Here is a 17,635-nt window from a genome sequence, read left to right on the forward strand (position 1 = left end):
CATCCTTGCCCCCTGGATTTGAAATGTTATCTTTAAGCCTATTTTATGGACTTACTTTGTGAACTCAATCCATCTGCTGTTCCTACACTACTGACAACAGCCTCCATGGTCAGTCAGCCTAATTTACACACTCTTCCTACTTGGTCTCAAGGTGTCTGTCCTCCCAGATATATCTTAAACACTACTCTATCCCTTCATCTTACAGAAGAGAAAAAAATTAAGCTCCAAGGAAGGGACTTGTCCAAGGTACCATGGATTAGGACTCTTCCTGTGAGATCTCTTCCCTCTCTGATAACACTTCCCTTTCCTGTGGGACATGTAACTCTGTACCCCAAACTCAGCCCTTCTCATTTCTTATCTCTAGATTCCCCTCAACTGACTGTAAAGAACCAGACCATTGCAAAGTTGCAAAGCCTACCTTTTGGGCAACCCAAAATTAGAGAAATCTAATCCCAGGGACCCATGTTTGTCTGACTTTACAGAGAATGAAGGCCCAGGCCAATAGCAATAAAGCCAGGCAGACATAGCCAGAGGGGGAGAAGTGGTGTTCTGAGCATCTTCCCATCAACCCTCAGCTCTGGTTCTCTCTGGAGTAGTGGATTGTCAAGTGTCTGGCAGAGCATGGTAGAGACATGCTGGGCTGGGCAAGGCTAGATGGAAAGCAGGGCCTGGGAGTAAAGGGTGAAGTCAGGCATCAGGGCTGTAATGATGGTGTGGACCACTCCTCCCACAGATACCTAGGCAAAGAGGGCTGGGCACCAGCATCCTATCTGAAGAAAGCCAAAGATGACCTGCCAACCCGGAAGAAGAACCTAGCAGGCCCTGTGGAGATCATTGGCAACATCATGGAGATCAGCAACCTGCTGAACAAGAAGGCATCTGGGGACAAGGAGACTCCACCGGCTGAAGGCGAAGGCTCTGAGGCCCCTATTGCCAAAAAGGAGATCAGCCTGCCCATCCTCTGCAACGCCTCCAACGGCAATGCCCTGGGCATCCCTGAGAGGACTGTGTCCAAGCTGGCCCAGGGCTCGCCAGCTGTGGCCAGAATTGCCCCGCAGAGGGCCCAGATCAGTAAGCACCTCACTGATTTCTGGATCTTCACCACAGAATTCTTAACAGGGCAGGATGGTGTGGGAGGAAAGCCGGAGGGTGTTCGGGACCTCACTGATTTCTGGATCTTCACCACAGAATTCTTAACAGGGCAGGATGGTGTGGGAGGAAAGCCGGAGGGTGTTCGGGACCCACACATTATTTTCACTTGAGCGACACACTGGCTCCTGACCCTCATGTCACCATCTCATATCATGCTCACCACAAAAATGGAAAAAGCCACACTTTATGGTGCATCCCTCCCAATTCTGCTCCAAATACTAATCTCAGGAGGGTGCAGGCTACTGGCTTCCCCCCTTCCCTAGGAGAGAGCCAGGAGTGGCCATTTGGCCGAGGAATGTGTCCCAAGAGCAAGAGATGCTTTCTTTACTCTGAAGGAAAGGCTTCAGGAATCTTGATGGATGATGTGCAGCTGATTTTACAAAAAAAATAAATAAAACCCATCTTCCTCTGGGTTGTCATGGGGGCCCTATCTGCAGGGCTGCTTTGTGAAGTGAGAAATGTAGAAGAATATCTTTCTGGCCTGAAATGCTCCTTCCCCATCACCTTCCACCAGCTTCTAGACACCTAAGAGACGGGGAGGCAGGCGCTTTAGCATCCTCCACAAAGCAACTGGAACAGGGCTCGATCCAAGTGCCTTCTCGATTCTTGTGGAAAACCCAGACATCGAGGGGCCAGCATTGCCTTTGGCAGAGTGTTAAACTGTTCAGGAGTAAGGGGAGCCAGCTTCTGTGTACATCCAGCCATTCTTATAATCTGGAAGAAGGCTGTCTTTTAAGCTGTAAACTTGGTTATTAGCTCTTGTACCTGAGACCTTTTGGACAACCACTTGGGGGGATCTTTATTGAGCACCCCCCATCTTGCCTGACCTTGTGCTAGCTTCTAAGAACTTAGTAGTGAGCAGAAAAATAGACATGGTCTCTGCTCCTAACTTTGAAAATCTGTTAAATGTATATCCTTAACCAGGCATAGTGTTACATACCTGTAGTCTCAGCTACTCAGGAGACGGGGGCAGAAGGATCGAGACTGAAAGGCAAACCCTGGGCGAAAGTTAGTAAAACCCAATCTCAAAAACATAATAAAAACAGAAGGGCTAGGGGTGTAGTTCAAGTGGTAGAGTGCTTGCCTAGCAAACAGGAGGCTCTGGGTTTCATCCCCAGTACAAAAGAAAAAAATCCTATGTACCTATGTCTGTATACTGTGTGTGTGCATATAATCTTAGGAGATTCGTGGACCACCCCCCAACCCCCCACCGAAGTACAGCTAAGGAAGCTTAAAGGTCTATTTTATACCTCAGGTCCTTTGTAAATGTAGGACAAGAACACAAAGTTCCAGGGATCAGGAGTTGGGGACACCTGGGGGAGGCAGGTGTTGCCCAACTGAGAGTTCTGAAGCCACATTTCTTCTTCTAGGCTCCCCAAACCTGAGGACAAGACCACCACCACGCAGAGAATCCAGCCTGGTACGTGCACTGACTTTCTTCTCCCTTTGTTCCTTCTCTGGGGATGCACCGTAGCAGCCCAGATTAACTGGCTGGCTTGCCACAGAGGCCTTTCAGCCCAGAGGTTTTCCAGAGCTCTCCTGGACTTCCAGCTTGGTGGGGCTAGGGGCAGGGAGAGAGGCCTACAGAGCCCAGCCTTTCTGGGGCCTGGCTGGACAGTTTATAATCGGAAACACACTGCACTCCAAAGCTAAATAAATCCACCCTAGCCACTGCACTGGCAGACGTAAACATTTAGACTGGCCAACAAGAATGTCCAGCCAGGGCATTGCCAGGGGCGAGAAATGGGGCTGCTATTATCCTTTTGGGTCCGGAAGTCTTTCAACTTTGGCTTGCTCAGGGATGCCTGATGTTTGTGGTGGACATCAGAGCCTGGGAGAGCAGAGGGTAGAACAGTGAGCATCCTGCCAGTACAGAGGGAATTGCAAGGAAGCTTAAAGAGGGTTGATGTTACTGGGGTCCTTGGCTCTTGCAGGCAGGGTTTCCTGGTGACCAGCAGCTCAGCCAGGCAAACAGGGGCTAGGGTTAGGGGCAGCCATGCTGATGGCAAACCAAGAGCCCTGGAACCTGTTACTGGGGGCAGCAGGATGTAGCAGAGAGATTGGAGCTTCAAACTGCCAGATGTGTGTTCTCATTCCACTTCTGGCACTTAGCAGAGAGACCCTGAGCAAGTTACCTACCTCCATAGGCCTCAACTTCATGCCCATAAGATGGGGACAGTGTTAGCCCTATTGTAGGACTGGTAAGGATGAGATGAGGTGATAAATGTGAAAGGCTACCAGCTGGGTTCCACTTCTTGTGTTGACCTCTTGACCGTTGGGCAGTACTGCCTGGCACACTGTGTGGGAAAGGTCCTGAAGTCACACCTGGGCTCAAAGCAAGTCACTGTGATCAGTGGCTTCTGCCCTACACAGGGGGTAGCATCCATCCGTGGAAGATGAGGCCCTTCATACACATGGAGTTTGTAGAGGTTTGGCCCCTGGCCACAAAGCCTTCTTGCCCTGGCTGAGTCTTGATGGAGTTTCTCTGTATCTCTTCCCCTGGAGTTTTTCAGCTGAATGATGAATTCTCCCATCCTCCCAGGTCTTTTAGCCCCAGCTTATTACTTTCAGAAGACTGGATTTTGGCAAGAGCAGGATCATTTTTCATTTTTTCTACACTTAACCAAATGCAAACTTCCTGAGGCCAGGCTGCTGTTTCTGGTTAGACCAAACTGAATCCCACCTGGCCAGGATGCTGAGGCCTGGGTTCATCTGCTCACATGTACAGCTGCAGAGCCAGGCACAGGGGCAAGGAAAGTTGATTGACTCACATTTAGGCCCCCAAACCAATTTCCTCCCACCTCTCACACTCAGTCTGACCCAGGACAGCTCAGTTTTGATGGCAGGATGAGGACATGCTGAGTTTCAGAAGATGAGAAAAGTTCAGAAGAGGAAGGGGATATGAGAATGTTGACCTTTGGTTTCTGTTTCTTGAGCTTTTCCTATGGCCCTCACTAAACCAGCAGTTTTACGCATTATCTCAGTAATCCTCTAAAAGAGCCTTTCCTTAGTTCTGTTTACAGATGAGGAAACTGAGGCTCAGAGTGGGCAAGGGCCTCCCCCACAGCCAAACAGCTGGTGAATTGCTAAGACTGGAATCTTCCTCCCACACCACAGCTCTTCCCTCTCTCTCTTCCTCCCTTTTTTCTTTTTTATTGCTTTGTTTTAACCCTTTTGTATGAGAGGGATATCAGTAAGTAGACACAAAGCTTATTTTAGCCAGAGTAGAGGCCAGCTGAAGCTAGAATCCACCAGAGTAAGTTGTCCATTGGATTTGCTGTTGGATACCAGGTCCCCGCCAGCGTCTGGCACCCAGTAGACGCACAGCAAATGACTGTAAAATGAATGAATAAAGGCTCACAAATTATGGGCTGAGGCCATGTTTCTAGCATCCTTGAATAGCACGGTTCAAGGTTGTTTGCCAGTGTCTAAAAGGCATTTAGAACCTCCAGTGTGTTCTATTTGCCCACAGAGACAGAGGGTCCTGAGTTTTATTCAGGGCTTGCCTGATTTGGGCACCATCAGAATGATCCACCCAAGACTTCTCACCCAACCTCACTGCCCCCTCACATTCCCTCCTTACCCCCAGAGTGGTTGGCTACTTTGCCCAATCTCTGCTGCCATCCTCCTGCCTGTAGCCCCCTGCCTTCAGACTGAGGATGGTAGCTGTCCTCTCCCCCTGGGCACTGCTTTGTTAAAGTGATTCTTTGCCTTTTAATTTTCATTTTAGGACCCAGCTACTGATCCTCTGAGAGATGTTAAGGGCAGACAATGCTATGTTAATCACAAGCCTCCGGAGAGCGCAGACCAGTCTCGGGGAACCCTGAGTATCATCAGAGGCTCCTAGGGAGGGTGGCCTCTTGGGGATGTACCCTGAGATGTGAAAGATAGGCACCTGCCAGGCCAGCTGGTGTCAGTGTCCACATGTACCTCCTGGGGCCCTAGTAGGCACCAGTCCTTGGCTTTGTTACATCCTGATTAGCTGGGGTTTTCTCACTCTATTCTCTCTTTGCCTCAGGGGTTCCAACTGCCAAAGCCACCGGAGCCCCCTTCTGTTGAGGTGGAGTACTACACCATTGCCGAGTTCCAGTCATGCATTTCTGATGGGATCAGCTTCCGGGGTGGACAGAAGGCAGAGGTAAGCCTGGGACAGAGAGGCTGAGGGCTTTACTCATTGTTGTCAAGGGCCTGAAATTCCCATTTTAGGTCTTGCTTTTATTGAGTTTACTATTGGATATCAGTGCTTCAGACCAGTGTCTGGCACCCAGGAGACACACAGCAAATGGCTGTAAAATTAATGAATGAAGACTCACAAATTACGGGCAGGAAAGGTTCAGAAACAAACCCCACAGCATTGGGCCTTTGCCTAAAGCCACAGTCAGGACTGGAACCCAGGACTTAGGCATCCACCTTGCACTTGCCAACAGTTTTTGCTGCAGAGTGACATTTCCCAAACGTGTATAGGTGCTGGGAATAGAATGCCTCCAAACAAAGGGCTGCTGTGAGCATATGAGCCTGGAGGACAGTGAGTGAAATAAAATCTCACCTGTTTTGTTGTTTTGATTGCAAGGCCCCTTGGAGTCAAGGGTAGGGACTGCACCAACAGTCTCCACAAGGGGGCAGCCTAACCTGCATTGCTGAGGCCTCTCCCAGGAGCACTACAGGAACCAGGATCCCCCTGAACTCACATCATGAAGTGCTATTATTGGGAATATGTAGCCCAGGGAGAGTGAGATACTGGGGACTGTAGGCTGGGCACATCCACACCACAGGATCTTTGGGCTTGGCCCCTCACTCCCAGGCTTTGAGTATGTCTCTCTGCAAATCCTACATATACTGTTTTTTTCCCTATACATGCACATCCATGATAAAATTAACTTATAAATTAGGTACCATAAGATTAGCAATGACAACTAATAGTAAAGTCGAACAATTATAACAATAAACTGTAATAAAGTTATTTAAAACTTAGGAATTATTTATTTCAACAAGTTTTCATTTAATATTTTTGATATTTTTGGACTGCAACTGACCTTGGGTGACTGGAGTTTAATCCAAGTAAACATTCATGTTGGGGACACCACCTCTTCAGTAGGCAGAGTCTACTGAATTTAGTTCAGTAGACATATATTACTTGAATTTAGTTCCATGATTACACAGAGCCACACAAGTGAAATGACCAAGCCACAGATCTTCTCTGCCACCTGGAATGCCATGCTTAGCCCCAGTAAAACACAAAATGCAGGAGTCCCCCTTATCTAAGGGTTTGCTTCGTGTGGTTTCAGTCACCCAAGGTCAGTTGCAGTCCAAAAATATTAAATGGGGGAGAGACTGCAGAGGCCTGTTTTCAAGAAGACCTTGCTGTGACATTCTTCTGCCTCCATCCCTTCTTTTTGCCATTGCACAGTGCCAGTAATTTCATATTTCCCTTCCCCAGGGGTTTTCCCAGGGACCTCTTCCTCCAGGAATATCCCAAATTATCTTCCTTTGATATTCCTCAGTCAAAATGAACCCCAGCACAACGAGCCACCATACTTCTGGTCATTAGCCCATCTTAGAAGTTAAGCAGGAATCTCCTTGGACTAGTTTATACTAATCTGGGAACGACTGAAAGCCCTCAGCCTTCCTATAGGAAACCATTTGACCCAAAGAGATCTTTTCAACTAATGAGATTCCAGGCAGTGGATGCTGGGGAGACACCCTGCCCATAGGGTAGGTCTAGGGACTGTATCCCCCAGTTCAGTTCATCTGCATCTCCCCATTCTTACCTGAGACACCCTTTTGAGGGTTATTGGGAGGTGGGAGGAGTATGGAGCAGCAGAACGGTGGGTCCTTGGTGAGTTGGGTTTTTTAGGGGCTGGAAACAGTGCAGGGGCTTTGGGGAGGAGGGATGGGCTTTGTAAAGAAGACTTCTTGCCCAGGTTGTTGGCAAAGACTTGGAAAACCAGGGAGAGGTTCTTGGAGAGCAGGAGGCCACCAACCAAGAGATGCTAGACACCTGGGTTTCAATTTTGATTGGTCTTTTACTACATTGGGTCTTGGGCTACTTATTCACAGACTCAGTTTGCTGGTCTGCAAAATAGAGATAATGTAGCCCAAGTATGAAGTTCTAGCCTGGGACGTTGTCCAGAGACCCCACTTTCCTGTCTACCCTCTTTCCCCCAGGTCATCGATAAGAACTCTGGAGGCTGGTGGTATGTGCAGATCGGTGAGAAGGAGGGCTGGGCCCCTGCATCCTACATTGATAAACGCAAGAAGCCTAACCTGAGCCGCCGCACCAGCACACTGACCCGGCCCAAGGTGCCCCCGCCTGCACCCCCCAGCAAACCCAAGGAGGCCGAGGAGGGTCCTGTAAGTGCCAGTGAAAACCAGGCCTCCCCACTGAAGCTCAAGTACGAAGAGCCTGAGTATGACATCCCTGCCTTCGGCTTTGACTCTGAACCAGAGCTGAGTGAGGAGACTACAGAGGACAAAGGCTCTGGGGACAGGAGGCCTGCCCAGCCCCGCAGGCCCTCGCCTGCCTCATCCCTGCAGCGGGCCCACTTCAAGGTGGGGGAGTCTTCTGAGGATGTGGCCCTGGAAGAGGAGACCATCTATGAGAATGAGGGCTTCAGACCATGTGCAGAGGATGCCCTGTCAGCCAGAGGCTCCTCCGGGGACAGCGACTCCCCAGGAGGATCCTCTCTGTCCCTTGCCAGAAAAAACTCCCCTAAACCCAGCTCCCCCAAGTCATCATCACTCCTCAAGCTCAAAGCAGAGAAGAATGCCCAGGCAGAACTAGGGAAGAACCACTCCTCAGCCTCCTTTTCCTCATCCATCACCATCAACACCACCTGCTCCTCTTCGTCCTCCTCCTCGTCCTCCTCCCTGTCCAAGAACAGTGGTGACCTGAAGCCCCGCTCAGCCTCAGACGCAGGCATCCGGGGCACTCCCAAGGTTGGGGCCAAGAAGGATGCAGATGTGAAGACTGGGCTGACTTCCTGTGTTCGGACCAAGCCATCGGTCCGGCCCAAGCCATTCCTGAACCGAGCTGAATCACAGAGCCAAGAGAAGATGGATATCAGCACTTTACGGCGCCAGCTGAGACCTACAGGCCAGCTCCGGGGAGGCCTTAAGGGCTCTAAGAGTGAGGATTCAGAACTGCCCCCGCACACAGCCTCCGAGGGGTCCCATGAGGAGACCAGGAGGGGCTCAGCCGATGTCATCACCCTCCCAGCCGCCACTCCCCCCTGTCCTCCTAAGAAGGAGTGGGAAGGACAGGCTACCTCCTATGTGACGTGTAGCGCCTATCAGAAGGTCCAGGACTCAGAGATCAGCTTCCCTGCGGGTGTAGAAGTACAGGTGTTAGAGAAGTTGGAAAGCGGGTGGTGGTATGTGAGGTTTGGGGAGCTGGAGGGCTGGGCCCCTTCCCACTATTTGGTGCCTGATGAGAGCCAGCAACCCAACCCCTGTGGCAAAGAGGTAGAGGCAGGAAAAAGCAAGCAGAATGAGGGCAAGTCAGACAGCCTGGAAAAGATAGAGAAGCGGGTGCAAGCACTGAACACCGTGAACCAAAGTAAGAGGGCCACACCGCCCATCCCCTCCAAGCCCCCTGGGGGCTTCAGCAAAACGTCAGGCACCACAGCAGCAGTGAAGATGAGGAATGGAGTGCGGCAGGTGGCAGTCAGGCCCCAGTCTGTGTTCGTGTCCCCGCCACCCAAGGACAACAACCTGTCCTGTGCCCTGCGGAGGAACGAGTCACTCACAGCCACCGACAACCTCCGAGGTGTCCGCCGGAACTCCTCTTTTAGCACTGCACGCTCGGTGGCCACAGAGGCCAAGGGCCGCCTAGCAGAGCGAGCCACCAGCCAGGGCTCAGATTCACCCCTGCTGCCCACTCAGCGCAATGGTATTCCTGTGTCCCCCGTGCGCCCCAAGCCCATTGAGAAATCCCAGTTCATCCACAATAACCTCAAAGATGTGTACGTCTCTATAGCGGACTACGAGGGGGATGAAGAGACAGCAGGCTTCCAGGAGGGGGTATCCATGGAGGTGCTGGAGAGGAACCCCAATGGCTGGTGGTACTGCCAGATCCTGGACGAGGTGAAGCCCTTCAAAGGCTGGGTGCCCTCCAACTACCTTGAAAAGAAGAACTAACAGAGGGCCTGGGGTCCTTCCAACCTCTGTGTGTCACCACGGCCACCACTGGATGAACAGTGGCATGCACACAAGGGGAAGGACAAAAAGGGAGGGGGTGGGGAAGGACAACATTGAACCATGCAGAATGTGTGACCTCAAGGATGCCCCCCAGCTGGAAGGGAGGATCTGATAGGGACCCACATTAAGTAGGGAATAACTAGGCAGTCCTGGGCCTGGGACCCACGTGTGCACCTTGGTGACTTCACTGATGGACTGTGCACCTTTTGGGACAGGCTATGTGGGAAACCCCAATTGTGCCTTTGCTGCAAATCTGGTAAAGACATGGTCATGGGGGCCTCCAGTGTCCTGCCCCTGCTTGGCCATTGTGGTGGCTGGCTTCCTGCCACCAGAGGTAGCCCTTGTATTGCGCTAATATATGTTTGTGATTGTGCTGTTTCCAGGAATTGCCACTGCCCGCCACTGGTGGGTGCAGTAGAAGTCACCACGGGCTCAGGGGCTGGGCAGTATCTCATGTGAGCTCAGTCCTTCCGTGGGCCAGGCCAGTGTCTGTGTCTGGTAGTTAAAGAAAAAGGTAGGTGGTGCCAGCAATTGCCACCTTTGGTCGCTGTCACTGTCCTGGCCTTGAGAAAAGGGCCCACCCTCCTCAGGGCCCCGTGGAGGACACAGAGTTCACAGAGAGAGTGGGAGACGCCGTTGGGCTCCTCTCGATCTGCACAGGTTACTTTAGGTGTTTCTGGGTGGGCGGTTCCTTTGCATGTTTTGATAGAGGTTTATTGGTTTTATATATTAGGCCTTTGGGCTTATTTTTGGAGTTGTTTGGGGGCCCAAGGTGGTTGGCCTCACATGGGAAAAGGGGTGGTGATGGGTGGGCTTTTCTGTTATATTCCATGGAGGGGTGCTTGTTTTGATTTGTTTTTCACATTCTTACCCTTCCATAAGCCAAGTTGTTTCGTTTAGTTTCCACTATGTAGACAGTACCTGAGCATGGCACTTGCCAGAGGGATTGGGGGCTGGATAAGTAAAACCAGGTCCTGGGCTCAGCCAAACAAAGAAGCTGTTTTGGTTCCTGCCCAACCTTGGTGGGACAGAAACGTCCCTGAGAGAGGAGAGTGTTGTTAGGAGCAAGACCTCTGGAGAGATGGCAGCTTCCAGGTAGCTGGGGGACCACCACTGTGTATGTTCCCCATCTAGGTAGGCCAAAAGAAAGCCTTACATAGGAACTGTCAAGAAACAGCCATGGCCCACATATGGGTCACACTGGAGCAGACATCACCTGCTGCCCCCTTTGGCCTGCTGGCAATGCCACAGGTGCCCGAGAAGATGGCAGACCCCAGTGCCAAGAACCGGCCTGGTCCTCCTAAGGGGCCATGCCCCAGTGAAGAGAGAAGTGAGAGAACGAAGTTTCCTGCAGGTCCTCTGTCAACTTTGGGTTGTGTTTTTCAATGGTTGACATTTCAGAGGGGGCCTTCCAGAAAGAAGCCCAGTTGGCTTCCAAGGACTTACCCCTTGCTGGGAGTGGATTTCCGCACGTGCCTTTGATTTCAGAGAGACCAGGCCTTGGAGCCGCTAACACACTGAGCTGCCAGAACCACTGGACTGAGGGTGGCAGCTTTCCACCCAGGGGCAAGGACCTCCCCAACCCTGACCCTCCCCAAGCAGGCCAGCTGGGACCCCATGTCTCGGTACCTTCAAACCCCCTGTCCCCACCTTCTGGATCTCAGAGACCTTGCCTGGATCACCAGGCCCCTGTCCCTTGCCCCACACCAATGCCTGGCAGCTATAGCAAACTGCTTGCCTTCTTTGTCAAAGGGCCGTGGTGAGATTGGTTTTCTTTTCTTTGTTCATGAGTTTGTTTTAAAATTGAAATTAGTTATTTTCTTCTGCTGGACAGTATTAAATAGAGCAGTATGTTGAATTAATCTGCTAGATTGCAGTACTAATGGTAGTGGTTTAGTGTCTTCCTATTAATATTATTTGTACTTATTTGAACAATAATGATAAAGAAGTGGTTCATTATTTTTAATTAATGCACTTTAAATAAGGTAGAATGCAAAGAAACCCAGAGAGCAAAGTGCATTCCTTAAAGATGCAGTATATACTTTTCTCATTTTTTAAACAGCACATATTTATTAAAAGATGAAAAAGTAATTTATGATTATTTAAAATAAAATTTAAAAGTAGAGTGACTGTCAGGTGAAAGGACCTTCCACATAGCTGCCTTCCAGGGGGAGGGCCCAAGGCCTAGCTCCTCAGATACCTGCACTGAGCCAGTTCTACCACTAGTGTGCCGGCCAGGCCAGGAGGGACAGCAGCACAGCTGCCAAGCACAGAGCATCTCAATTGGACTGGACCACAGTGCTCCCCAGAGCCTACCCTTCCCACCCTTCCTGACCATCTGCACTGCCCCTACTGTAGGTGGTTCTCTGCCACCTACATTCTCCCAAGCCCCCAAGGACCCCCTCTTCCTCATTCCCAGGGCTCTGAAAGCCATAGTGTAATTAAAAGGCAGGACTGGAAGGGACCATGGAGGTCACTCCATCCCATCCCTTACTGTTACTTCAGCCCAAGAACAGGAAAATGACTTTCCCCAAATCACCCAGCTAGTTAATGGCAGTTCTTCCCCCTCCCCCATATCAATCTGTACTCCTCCCCAGCCCCATTGTAGTTTAGCGTGGTCATCATGTTTACATTGAGACAGCCAGCCCCAAGGATGGTGGGAGTTGCTCAGGCATCTGGGGGAAATGGGGAAGGCTGCCACCTGGTGACAGCACATAGCTTTGGGCAGTGAACAGGAACCGCCATGCCCCAGTCTTCACTCTCACCTCCTCACCACCAACTCCTGACTCAGCACAGTACAGACCCTGCAAACCCAACGAATATTAATACTTGAAATAAGGGTGCATGCCAGGGGGTGCCAGGCCTTGTGCCTCTGGACTTCTAACCCTGCCCAGGCAAGAGGGCCTTTCCCGAGAGCTACTGAGCTTTGTCATATTAGAGGTACTGCCGGCAGCAGGGGAGGAGAGGGGCCTGGGCTCTGACCCACCTGGAGGAAAACCAGATCAGACTAAAAGGAGAAAAAAATGAAATGTCAGCAGCATCCAAACCTAGTTTTCCATTAGTTGTGATTGAAAATGTGAAAGGACATCGTATGGCTGTATACTGCAACTTTAATCATAATGAGCCCTTCTGAGGTCATTATTGAGGTTTATATAATGCCTGAAGATGCATCGTGTGGTGCTTTGTTTATCTTTCAGTAAAGACCTTTTTCTTTTATTACAAGGAGGGAAAATGTCTTCATCTCTCTCCCATCTCATCCTCCTTTGTCACGGCAGGCCTGGCTACCTGGTTCCCCATGTTAATCCCTCTAGGCCATGGGGTCTTGGGGTTAACAACAGGGTGTTGGAAGGGGGCACCAGGCCTCAGCCTGTTCACCCCCAGCCTGGCCTCAAGGGTTTCTCTCCCTCCCTCCTTGATTCTCCCTTTGGACGAAGGCATTATATAGAATCATTGTAATCACTTTCAGATGTTAGAGCAGCATATTTTACTGGCATTTATATCCATCGCTTTCCTCAGCAAGGCATGTTACTTCTTTTATCATCTAAGGAGAAAAAGACAAGGGAATTTTGGTCAAGCATTATTTTCATATTACTAGTACTTGCAGAGTAGGTGTAGAACTATTTAAGTTTAGACTTTGGTTTGGTAGTTCGTTTTGTTTTTAAGGGGCAAGGAAAGATGAAATAACCCCTATTTTTCTGTTTTTTGTATTTAACTAATATATTATTTCTTTAAGGTTACTCACTTCCCCTACTCCCTCCAATACTTTGCATTCTCAATGGAAAATGGAAACAACCTGAAACAGGAAACGTGCAATATTACCAAAAGGGATGCCAGGGCACTGGGGAGACAGACCTCCAAGGCCCAGTCTGCAGAAAGCACGAGGGGGCTGCTGGAAGGAATCGGAACTGTGGGACACACGAGTGGGCGGGAGGGCTTTGATCTTTCAGCTCTCTTTCCCTCTCTTTCTGGCAAGACAGTACGAGTTGCCCCCAGAGGGTAGCCTCTTTTTATATTGAGTGTTGTCCGAGCAGGAGAAGGGGATTCAGGGAGGTGGCATGGGGCTCTTGACCTCCTGAGCCCAGTCCTCAGAGCAGAGTGAGGACATCCAGGAGCTGTTCCTTGTTTTCATTTCCGTTGTTTTGCAGCCAGCTGCTCAGAGAGACCTGTCCTAAAAATAACTCCCAGCAGCCCTCTTTCACCCCAGGCTCCTGTTGTTTGGGCTATGATCCTTTCTGATGTGTGTTTGAGTCTTTCAAAAACTATAGAACCTCAGTTCAATTTATGGGCAGGAACCCTAGATGTAACCAAACTGTTTGGAGAGCATAGGTGCCTTGGACCCTACACACCCAGTGATACAATTCCCACAGCTCTGCAGCAGGGCCTGGGCTGAGCCTGGACCACCATTCATCTCAATGACGGAGGCAAGCCCTGCCTCAGTTCCACACCCAGACAGTTCACAGGAGTCCTGGGAGAAGACCTTGAGAGGTCTGTTCAGCTCTTTGCAGACAGAACGCCCCATGACAAGTATCAAGCCAGCCTTCATCCTAGGCACTGGCAGAGAAAGTAGCAGGATGAGAAGTCTCCTCTGGTGGTCTCAGCCCCTGGAGCTCTGCCCCCCAGGGCAGCAGGCATGTCCTTGCCTGGCTCATCCCCTCCACCTCCAGTACTGTACGCTTGCTGCTCCAATCCACATTTGGTGAATTTCTGTACAGATACGTATCTCTGGGCCCAGAGTGGGACTGGGGCCCTGTGTGGATCTCTCCCTTGGAATAGATACATCCACATATCCAAACTTCAGGAATCTCCATGCAAGCTCTTGGGAAAGAGAACAGTCCACATTACTAAAGAATTTAAGATTCCCTCACTTTTTTGAGGGCTGTGTGTTTGTGTGTGTGTGTGTGTGTGTGTGTTTGTGTGTGTGTGTGTGTGTGCGCGTATGAGAGTGTGTGTTGGTAATTTCCCACTTGAACTAAATAACATGGGGTTAGAGAAAAAAAAAATACCGGGCAAGCTGTCTCCATTGAAGAAGAAGTCCTTGGCATTGGGCAGGTCCCAAGGGACTCAGCTCTGGCAGCAAGTGTGCGTGTCATTCATGCACACAATTCTGGCTGGAGAGTGCAATGTGTCTTTTTTTTTTTAATTATTTTATTTAGTTGGAAACTTCACACTGGCATTAACAGATCTAGCAGAAGCAGCCTAGGCCATTGTTCCAGGCTCCAAAATAATGTGGAAAAGAGAGCCATTGGGTGTGGAAGTGCCAAGGTGGTAAAGTTAGGTCACACACCTACAGATGTGTCACCAGCAGGCCGTCTCCCATCCCTCATCCAGCATGGCATTGGCATGAGAACCCTGATGTGGTCTCAGAGCTACTGGCCTTTGGTCCTTGTTTCTGAGGAAGTGGGGTGGTCAGGCTGGGTAGGGTGAGAACCTGTTCAAGGTGTGACCCACAGGAGCCACACACATATACAGCAACACCTCCCATTTGCATCACAGGCCTGACAGCCTTTCATGGTAGTGTATTGGTGCCCCTAGATCTTCTGAGCTTTCTGCCTAAATCTGTGTAGGGACTCCTAAGCTTTGTGATCAGAGCCAGCAAGAGGACAGGGTTAGTGACCCATTATGGCCTTGGCCCTACTCATTTTAACTTCCCTCCTGCTTTGTCCTGTACATCTAGGTCCCCAGGCCACAAGGCGGGCATGTTGGTGCTTATAGACTGGGTGGAGGGCTTTACCTTCCAAAGCCTTGATTCCCAACCTTCCTGTAAGGCTGGGATTAGTGTGTGAATTCGATACACACCCCCCAATCTAAATCTTGAGTTTGCACTTGACCTTGACAATCAGTACTGTCTCCCATCCCAGTCCCATCCTGGCCAGTGGGCTGGGCTTCAAGAGGTGTATGTGAAAGAGTTGCTGTAGAGCAAGAGGATCGAGCATGTTGAGGCAAGCGAGAGACATGTTGCAAGATGAGCATGTGTATGTTTGGGGTTGTTGAGGCTGACCGTCCCTTCACTGGGAAGGAGGCTTCCAGAAGAGGATGTCTTGTAGGCAGAAAAGTTGTGGGAAGGCTAGAAGAGTGTTTGGAGTTCGCTTTGTCTTTATTGATTAGAAAGAAGGAAGAAGTCGATTCTGAGTGTTTCAGGAAGAGTAGAACAGATACACAGGGAATTCCATGATTCACCACTCATGGGCCCAGCCAGTGCTGGAGACTGACCATAGGAGAAGCTGGCCAGAGAATGGTGTTACTCTCTGGGCCACGAGCTGGGCCTCAATGGATAGTTACTGATTTACTTAATGGAGGTGTTGCAAGCAACAAACCAGTTTTTGAGTTTGGAGGCTCTGTTTCCAGAAGACTTACATCCATCTTCCAGGTTCCCTGCTGATTTTTTGCACTGCCCTTTGTATGAATCAGAAACCACTGACCATGATGGGACATGCAATCTGGACCCACCATACCCAAACTGGGATTCAGGATCCAGATTCCATCAGGTCTATCTGGGAGGACTTCATTGGTCCTTCTGTTGTTGAGCTATTCCCAGTGCCCTCTGATGACACATGTCGTGGTTCCATTTTCTCAGTCTGCCTCACTGCTATGAATGAGGACAAGAGAAAAGCACACCCATCCATGAACACTGCTGTTCCATTTGCTGGTGGCTTCTAACCAAAGCACACTGCTCTAAAGAGTTTATTTCAAAGAAGGGTAAATGGCCACCACTTACGGATTTACAACTTACTCCCTGCAACAGATTTTTTTTTTTGTTTGTCTCAATCCAGGAAACAGGATGGGGAATGGGTTCTCTGCCAGTTACTGGAAAGTAGCTTCTGAGCAAGATGTATGTGAGTGAGCAAAATGTATGTGAGTGGCCATCCTTGATGCATGGATATTGTACTGCATGGATGGAAGTGAGTTAGTTGATGTCATCGAAACTCCAGAATTGCAGGAAATTCCTTGTGGGGTCCTCTTGCCCTGCCCAGCTCTTAGTGGGCTCTGTGGGGTCAAGAGGAGCCCTTCCTCCAGGTTTTCCCTCTCCCCCCTCAGCAGAGAGACTGGAGAAGAAGACATTTAAATCAGTGCAGTCTAAGTGCTAAAATATTTCCAGGCTCAATGGTGGTGCTAAACTATCTCCATGTTTTTAATAGTAGGGTTTTTTTTTTTTTTAATCTCATCACAAAAATGCAGTGTCCTTGGGGAAGGGACCTAGCCCCTTGGCCTGCCACTTTCCAGGTGTCCTTTCTCACCTAATGGGACTCTGTGGCCTACAGAAATGCTCTGTCTTGGCATGCTTCTAGTCTGTAAGTTTGGGGTTGTTTTGTATTTTGTTTATGTTTACATGCATCTTGTATTTCCCTGAAAACTAAATAAAGTTTTTGGCCTTTTTAATGGAACAGAATCACCTGATTCTCACTGACACCAGAAAACCCATTCAGCTGAATAGCAAAGCAGTCTCCAGAATCCCCACCCTGGCTCCTGGAAGGGGACATGAAGGGGAGGGGAAGTCAGGTTCTACTATGGTGAGAACTGGACTCAAGCTCCTCCAGCCCTCCCCTTGGTTACTCCTGGGGAGTAACCAAGGCTGGTCCCCCAGCTTGAGCACTAACCCTCACCTATTTGTACTGGACTTAAGTAATCAGGGCACTGTGGTCTTAGTGTGGGGTTCAAGGTCAGACTGAGGCTGGCTGACTCAAGCATCCTCACAGGAGGGTACCTAGGCAGGCATCCCGTGTGCTCTGAGACTTGGCCCTGCCAAATGAGCATAATCCCAACACTGTGCCTAGACCTTGGGCCCTGTTTGGCTGTCTTCCCACCACCCCCAGTTTTTCCAGCCACCTAGATGTACTTAGCACATCCAGAAAGTTTATCTAAAAGTCACTATCCAGAACTCTCCCTTTTCTGTTCTATTTCCCGATGTGATGTAGGCCTCTGTACCTACCAGTGGAAACAAAGCTGAACTCCAGGCACAGGTAGGGCCTGAGCTCTTGGTGGCCTGAAGGAAGAATGTGCATTCCCCACTTCAGCCCTTAGGTGGCAGTACCCACCTCACAGGCTCTCTGGCCAGATTGAGCCAGCTCCATCCTCGTGGCTTCCCACCACCCTACTCCACCACACCCTGCTCCTCAAAGACCCGGGGACCTGGATCACTAGAAGAGCACCACCTTCTCCCAATTTATAAGGTCACTTGACCTTCCAGTCCCTGCTGTCCAAACCCCAGGTCAGCCTCCAGCCCCTCCACCCCAGAAAGCCTTCTTTGTTTGTACCAACCCCCTGTGAGGCCTCAGAGACCTGCATTCTC

At 50.1% G+C, this 17,635-nt stretch overlaps 1 protein-coding gene across 7 annotated transcripts in view; it reads left to right on the plus strand.

The window, feature by feature from the left end:
* Sh3pxd2a (SH3 and PX domains 2A) overlaps positions 1-16,725 on the plus strand; it is a 213,285-nt gene extending 196,560 nt beyond the window's left edge. For all 7 annotated transcript variants that reach the window (XM_074078377.1, XM_074078375.1, XM_074078376.1 and 4 more), the window contains 4 exons: positions 734-1,071; positions 2,523-2,572; positions 5,171-5,290; positions 7,318-16,725. In XM_074078377.1, coding sequence (XP_073934478.1) covers positions 734-1,071; positions 2,523-2,572; positions 5,171-5,290; positions 7,318-9,288 — 2,479 coding nt within the window. In that variant the 3' untranslated portion in view covers positions 9,289-16,725. The remainder of the gene's footprint in view (positions 1-733; positions 1,072-2,522; positions 2,573-5,170; positions 5,291-7,317) is intronic.
* The last annotated feature ends 910 nt before the right edge of the window (positions 16,726-17,635 follow it).

The sequence above is a fragment of the Castor canadensis genome, chromosome 7 (genome assembly GCF_047511655.1).
Source record: "Castor canadensis chromosome 7, mCasCan1.hap1v2, whole genome shotgun sequence".
NCBI lineage: Eukaryota > Metazoa > Chordata > Mammalia > Rodentia > Castoridae > Castor > Castor canadensis.